General features: G+C 43.8%; 1 protein-coding gene across 1 annotated transcript in view; it reads right to left on the reverse strand.

Annotated features, from left to right (window-relative positions):
* Positions 1-3,274: 3,274 nt before the first annotated feature.
* The window catches only part of OSER1 (oxidative stress responsive serine rich 1), a 7,358-nt gene continuing 2,651 nt past the window's right edge, over positions 3,275-7,981 (reverse strand). The window contains exons 2-4 of the mRNA XM_009637319.2: positions 6,708-6,824; positions 4,792-4,905; positions 3,275-4,090 (exon numbers count right to left, since the gene is read on the reverse strand). Coding sequence (XP_009635614.1) covers positions 3,397-4,090; positions 4,792-4,905; positions 6,708-6,784 — 885 coding nt within the window. The 5' untranslated portion in view covers positions 6,785-6,824 and the 3' untranslated portion in view covers positions 3,275-3,396. The remainder of the gene's footprint in view (positions 4,091-4,791; positions 4,906-6,707; positions 6,825-7,981) is intronic.

Genomic DNA, 7,981 nt, shown 5'->3' on the forward strand with positions numbered 1-7,981 from the left:
GGCGGGCAGTGACAGCACGGGGCCGCCCGCGGGTCACAGCCCACACCCTGCTGCCCTGCCCGCTGCTTTTGAAGTCAGTTTCCAGAGCTCCTTTAGGGTAGCGAAGAGGATCCACAGTCAGGCCTTCCCCCTCTCCCAGACAACAACAAACCGACCAAAATCTCCTGTTTAACAGCCGACAGCGTAATTTAGTCTCCCTGTTTGGAAAAGCAAGGCAAGACCCTCCCAGGTACGGCTGCACACACACACACAGAGCAGCGACAGCCCACCTTGCCTGTAACAATCCCTGTCATCAGATGCAGATGGCAGAGAGAGGACACGGAACGGAACACCAGTACCAGGTCAATCCAAGCCCTCCCTTCTTCCCGCCACCCCTGCCCCATCTCCTAAGGACGTGGCCACCGCAGGACCGTGAGCAGATGACCTTCCCCTCGCTGACCACCGGCTGCTGAGGAGCTGCAAGAGCTCTGGGGCAAGGCCATGCCATCGGCGGGCTGTGCTCTGCCCTCCGAGATGAGCTCCCAAGACCCACGCCAAGCCCTGAGGCAAAGCTGCCGCAGGCAACGGCGAGTTTCAGACTCATGTAACACAGCTTTACCGCTTGGACAGCCTCACCATACAGTGTTTCTAGGAAAAAGAGGCATAGAAAAAAAAAAAAAAGACATACAACATACAGCTACAGGAAAGGCTAAGTATGTATATATAGTGAATAAACTACAAAACACCTGCAGGCACAGGTGAGAAGGACCAACTGCCCCACTATAAAGCTAATTACAAAAGGCCTCACTTTTATTTAGCCACAGGAAGGGGCGCTTCAGTAAGGGACTCCGACACAACTCCAAAGTGCTGCTTGACAGAACCAGCCCTCCAAAGCTTTTCTTCAAAAACAGATCTTGAAATTGGCTCAAGTTGGATTTTTTTTCCCTTGAAATCCAAGCTTTTAAACTATGCAGTCATGCTTAAAAGTTTCTTGCTGCATGATTAAGGGCTGGAAATTCGTATTTTCTCACTGCAAAAGCAGAGGGGTTTGGTTTGTGGTTTCTGGGTAGACCAAAGTATCTTAAAGCGTCTTGTAGTAAGAGGAGGGAAAGTGTTAAGGCAGCAGCGGCAGCTGCCCATGGTCTTCTGTTGCGTGGTGTTCCAGGACTTACCAGCCCAAAGATGTTGTAACTGCCCTCAGAAGATGCCAAGTTCAGGACCATGTAATTATTTACTTAGCAACTCTTCCTAATTACACAGTTGTGAACTGATAGTACACTTTAAATGTGAGTAACTTACGCTGATGCTGGCATTTAAAAAAGGCTTCGTTGACTACTGTCTACCATATCCACACACTCAAACTTCAGAAAGCACTAACACTGCGTGTGCACTAAGGCACCCCCCAGAGCTGCCTTATTTCTTCATTTTGGCAGAAAAAAAAGTGACGTTCTCCCCTGAAGGCTGAGGAGGCGTGGAGGAGCCCGCGGCGCCCAGCCAGCCTGCACCCGGCCTGGGGCTGACCTCTAGTGGCCCAGCACTGCTTGCCTCCCTTCCCAGTCTGCGCCAGTTCACATCTTTCTACTCTATTTTTTTTACCTTACCTCCTGGATTGCAATCTGCTTTCTATAACAGGGCACTGAGCACCTGAGGCTGCAATCCTAAACCCTGCGGGTACAGGTCTGCGGTGACTAATGAGAAAAATGGTAAAAAGCAGGGCGATCTTGAAAGGCATTCTCAGCCCCATGATGGTGCCATGACTGCCACCTGCAAGCATTTGGGAGCAGTAAAGAATCATTATTTGAGAAGTAAGGTCATTTTGTGCTTTGCAGCCCAGTATTTCAGGAAATAGTTACCAGTTGCCCCGAATTCAGAACACGCGTGGCAGAAATACAGCTACGTAAGAGCAGGGAAATGGAAGGGACATGTGGGACCCAAGTACACACTGCAGGGAGTAGGTGACTCTTCAGGACTGGCAGAACAGGTACATTTGCATGGCCATTCAGTTCTATGACACTAGGTACTGCCACAGAAATGACAAAAAAAACCCAATAGTAACAGCAAAGGATTTCACAGGGAAATGTTTGTCTCCATTTCTCCTCCAGACGTTACAGGTCAGAAAAGTTCGGGTACTGCAAATAGTGAAGACAAACTTATCACACTCATCTCTCCCTCAACAACTCATGTTACTGGATGGGATGCTCCTTTGCTACACACCTATTTGTAACAGACAGATTGTGCTGATGCGCACTAAGTATCGCACCCTGGCTGTTTCTGAAGAAGTAAATTTCAGGAAGAATGCAAAGCTGGAGAAGGCATCTGAAGTGGCAATGGTTTAGTAAAACAACTCAAGGGGAGGAGAAGGAAAACACAGCACTCAAGATTTCCCTCCTGTGCAGCTGATAACTGTTCACTCAGGTCTATGAGTCTTAACGCTTGAAGGGTTATAACTTGGTGTTACAGAGCAGGCTGAACACTGAAGTGAGAAAATGCTGTTTCGGCCTTCGTAAACCCCAAACCGAAGAGAGTCCATCATCTCATTTTTTCTTTGGTTACCTGCAGCAGCAATCCCCCTGAAGAAAGCAGGGTGTTTCTCCTGCTGCAGACAAGTCTCTAAGGCCTGTTTGGCCACTCCACAAAAAGTTACACTTGCCTTACATTTTCCACTAACCAACACTACAGAGATCAGAATAACCTCTTGAAACAATCTTGCTTTGATCGTCCAAGTTTCTTTTCTCATCAGGCAGCCTTGCAGGCAAATGTTATGTTAACCTAAGAGCATCTGACTGCATTAACATCATCAGAAACAGGGCAGGAGGATGCCTGTTCAGCCCATCAGCAATAAAGCCTCTTCAGGCACAAAGAAATAACAATGCCTCCAACCCAAGAAAAGACAGCAATCTCCTGAATTTGCCTAGAGTGGTAACAGTACCAAGAAGAGGACAGGAGATGGTCACTCCTTTATGAAATAAAATCAGAGGCACAAGCGTCCAAACCCACAAGTGTAAGTCTTAACAACCTGAGACCAAAGCGATTTCAAAGCAGCTGAATTACACCAAGTTTCTCACAAGAGCTCTGATCACCGAGCAATCTTGAGACTTTTACCTTCCAACACACCGAAACGGGAGGGCTTTGAAAATGAAGTAGAATTTCCCAAACATTAGGTCACTTAAGTATAGGCAGATACACTCTAAACACATTCACCACGTTTACTTCATTATCTATTCCAACTAAACTATAGCTTAAACTATAATGCTTAAGCTAAACTGTTTGTCCAGCTTAAATAATGAACACTGGCTAAGATGCAAAGAAGTGTTTTTATTGCAAGCACAGTGAGCAGGGAGTGGATGGCATCTCACATGAGTGTGACAGAGGGCAGACTTAAACCACCCACCCTTCTGTTTTTAGTGCTCATTGCTGTCAGGTGTACATCATTTCTGCCATGTGAGACATTTTCTTTGGAATATACAAGTAATATTCCATGTATCCTGAAAGGTCTTCAATAGTCACGTCATCCACAAAGGCCCTGGCTTGCTCAGAGCAAGAGCGTGGAGAACTTGAGGGAGTTCTTGATGGCAAGGACTGGGAGTGATCCTCAGAAACTGTTCTTCTATCAGGTGCCAACGGAAGAGTGTTCTGCAAGCCAGAGAATTTGTATACTTCCATATCTTGCCATCGTTTACACTGACAGGCTTTATCTGCACATGCACATGGCTTATTCGTGTTCAGCTTGGACATCGATTGAAAGTCCGAAAGCTCCGTAGTCTCTAGGCTCGCTTTGGATACTAGAGAAACGGCCGCTGGAGAGTTCTCCTGTCTGTTCTCCGATGCCGACTGTGTAACAGAAGCTCCCAAAGACTCAACATCAGCTCCCTTCTGACCAACCTCAGGAGCAATACTGCATCGTTTGTGTGCACAAGGTTCCTTTGGGACTGGCATCCCAAACCCACCACTGTCATCCTGGGCATCAGTCTTGCTCGTGTGCACTAGCTGGCTGCATGCAGAATGTGATTTTGTGCTGCAATGGACAAACTTTGGAGGATGAAGAATTGGAGACTTGGAACGCCTGCGACGCTGGGTTCTCACAGCTCCTCTTGAAGGCTTTTTCATCGACCTACCAGGGAAAGATAGAAAAGGGAGTGAAGATTCACTAAAAGACTTATTGCTGGATTACAAATAACATCGGGCAAAATCTCTACTGCATTTAAATTGCATGCAAGAGCTTTAACTTCAGAGTGTTTGCTCAGTGTATTCTGCTGTCTTGGAATTTGACTTTGTTCTAGTCAAGCAGCTGTATAAAATATAAAAGGAGCACCTGAGAAATGAAACCAAAAGTGTGTGCTTTTAAGGTTGATGAGTAAAGCCTGTGAGACATGACAAAATAACCTCTAAGAGAAGGAAAAAGCACAAGAAGACAGCACAAAACTAATGAATCAAGGGCAAAGGGTGGTTTTATTTCAGTGGGGGATGAGCCTGAAGTTCTGCACAGACACTCCAGAAACCAATTCTTTATTTTAATCTAGTTCCCAAGGCACAGTGACAGCATCTGCCATGTCAAACACCGATTGAAAGAGACACATCCATGATGGTCCAATTCAAAAACAGCATTTCCTTTCACTTCATGTAATTGTAAATAAGAATAGTAGTCATGTATGAACAGAAAAAGGCAGTGTAGAGTATTTTAAATAGTACTTTAATAAAGAAAACTTGGGTCCCTTGTTTAGGGGTGTAGTCACTAGAAACCTTGTATATTTAAAATTCCCTTTCAATGCAGTACCAGTTGAAGTAAGTCTGATAATCCCAAGCTTCTCTTACCCATGCCAGGCTTCCTTAGAAGTACACACATTCTTAGGTTTGGCTTCATCTGCCACTGTTCTAACTAGTGCTCTTGGACTTGTCCCTTCACCCACAGAGAGAGAAGCAGTAGATCTGTGAAAGACAGAACAAAAAGTTAGGAGCCTAGATAAATACAAAAAAACCCTTATGAGTTGTCTTTGCCAGAAAAGATTGCTCCAAATAATTTACAATATGTCTTAAAACACCTGCCCACAAAGATGACCCAAATCAGAAAGATAAAGTTTGCATAACAGACTCTTTCACCAAACCTGATGCCATTCAGCAACTAGACTGCAAATCCGAACTCCACACGTCAATGACGAAGCACACACAATGGCTAAATTTCATTTTCCCGGGAGAGAGGAGGGGAAAAACACCATCACTGAAGAAACATGTCTCTTTTTCCAGAGACAAATAAGCTATTCTTTCCTAAAAATAAATGTTCTTTGGACATAAATAGATTTTGTTTAACTGAAGAACACTTAAGCCTCTGTCTAGGACAACATAAGCTAAAACTCTTCATACTATTGCAAGTTCAATCACTTGAGCAACAGACTTGTGTCAGATCTTCAACTTCTATTCAAGCCAGGGACCTCAGAAGACTTACTAATTTTTCTAGTGTTATAAATTAATCCCAAACTCCAATTTTCAAGGAGCTATAATAATCCCAAGAACAATTTTTCCAAGTTGCAACTTGACGTATTACACTGGACTTCGCAAGGAAATTATTTTCCAAATCCTGTATTAAATTAGTTTGCAAGCAGGCCGGATTCCCTGAAAAGTGAAAATAGGTGTCCCCCCCACTGATCTAGTATAGGGTTAACTGGTATTTAGTAGAGTCCAAACTATTAGTCGAACATCTGCGATTTTCCATGTAAAGGACAACAAACACAAAGCAGAAAACTGAAGGCCAACAGTAAAAACTCCAAAGTCATTAAGTATGCCTGACTGGGGGGTGGGACTAGAGATACTAAATAAATGAGAGGCATTTGCGTGGCGATTTATTTCTAACTAGTTTAATTACTTAAGTGAAAGGTAACTTCAGAAGCCCATCTACTCACGATCTAAGTTCTATGGTAATTCTAGTCACCACCTTGGTATTTACATTTTGCCTTAGCTACACTTTCATTTCAGTTACCGGTATAATCGCATCACTGACTTCCTGAAACACAGTACTGGACAAGTAATATGGAATGGTGCACACTTGTCAGCAGAAAAAACATTATACTGAAGCCTTTCTTTTGTTTTGCATTTCAGATAAAAATAATTAACACCAACAGAAGACGCACGCTGCTTGTGTTCTGCTGCCTGGGACAGGGAAGGTAAGTGTCACATGTTGGATCTCCCACAAAACAAGACAACACAAAAAAATTCTTTCCCATTTAGTGATCTTGGTTATAAATAGGAAATTTGTATGTGACAGCAATGAAAATAGTTTGTGTGGGAATCGCTCACTAAATCTAATGCCTTTACTGACATGGAAGGAACGCTTCTCTCCTGGGAAAAGATGGGAGCTTATTCTCACGATGGTCCTTCAGAGCCATGACAATACGCTAACTTCAACAGTACAGTTCTAGTGCTACGGACATAACCTCTGGCAGCCAGAGTCATGCCAAAACTGATTTCAAGCATGCTGTCAACTGCTGACTACTGTTAGGTTTGTTTCAAGCCTGTTGGGAGCCAACAACAATCAAACAAATCACAATTCCTTGAGAAGTGCAGTCTACAGCTAGTGAATTTATTTCAGTTCATTTAAATAGAACGAAGGCTTTCAGTGCCTAACCTTTTGCAATTTCCTCATTCCTTCAAATTTAACAGCAAGGGTGTTCCCTTCCTCCCAAATGGGAGCCCATTTGTAATATGTTAACTCTGTGCCTCCCTGTGGTGTTACTTACCCAGCTGTGTCAACTCTTAGTTTCTTGAATGCTGTCTGCAGGCTTTCCTCTTCTCCATCCTTAGCTTCTGTTTTCATTATTGGGATGGCCAGAAGGTGACAGAGTTACCATGTACTGCTACAAGCAGAAAAAAAGACATAAGAAAATAAGGACTGATGCCTGTTAAAAACATTAGTTGCCCAGCAGCATCATAATACATGAAAATAAACTCGAAATAGCACACTGAGCGCACAAAGATGAGGTCATTCTAGAAGAACATTTTTGAAGGTGGATTCAGAACAAGCTTTATGATACCCAAGAACGGAACAAACAGTCTCTTGTACAACTGCATACATGAATTAGCAATTTAAAGAAAAATTTGGTGTCAGTAGTATCTTGCACATCCATTACAGTCCAGACAGACTCATCTGTTTATCCTACAGTGTAACCACAACAATTCCAGAAGAGGTGAACAGCAAGAAGGACCAACACCATTAGAAACAGTCGCCTTTCTACAACTGCTATTTCCTGATGACCCTGGCCATCATTTAATCTAGCTATAAAGGAATCTCAGACTTTCTAAATTTGCTGCTCTGCAGTGCCCTACAGTTCTGCAGGCACGGGCACATCCTACACCAGCCACACTTCCACTAAAAAAATACTCGATAAAGGTTTGCTTCCTTAGCAAGGGCTTTGCTTTTGCTGAGCAGAAACCACGGACAGTAGCAAGTCTCAGTTCTACACCAGACTACCTCAAGCTCAGAATTTGTTCTGCTTCATTTAATGCTTTTGACTTGACCACTTCTGGAAAAACAGGGCCATTTGGTGGGGGTGCCATTACTGCAAGAGCCTTTGGTTGTGATAATATCATCCTCTCAGTCTTTTTTTTTTTAAATGAGAAGGTTGTCATACTTGACAACGTTCTACAATGAGACTGTTTTGGTAGACAAGGGAAGAGCAGTGGCTATTTTCTGCCTGGACTTCAGTAAGGCTTTTGAAACTGTCTCCCACAAGACCCTCACAGAGAAGGTGATGAAGCATAGGCTGGATGATCAGTTGGTGAGGTGGACTGAAAAGTGGCTGAACAGCTGGGCCCAGAAGGTGGTGATCAATGGTACAAAGTCCAGTTGAAGGTCAGGAACTAGCGGTGTACCCCAGGGATCAATACTGTGTCCAGCCCTGTTTAACACCTTATAGAATCATAGAAGCATAGAATCACTTTGGTTGGAAAAGACCCTTAAGATCGTCGAGTCCAACCTTTAACCTAACCCTGCCATCCCACCACTAAACCATGT

This window comes from Egretta garzetta, unplaced genomic scaffold (genome assembly GCF_000687185.1).
Source record: "Egretta garzetta isolate BGI_Z169 unplaced genomic scaffold, ASM68718v1 scaffold214, whole genome shotgun sequence".
Lineage (NCBI taxonomy): Eukaryota > Metazoa > Chordata > Aves > Pelecaniformes > Ardeidae > Egretta > Egretta garzetta.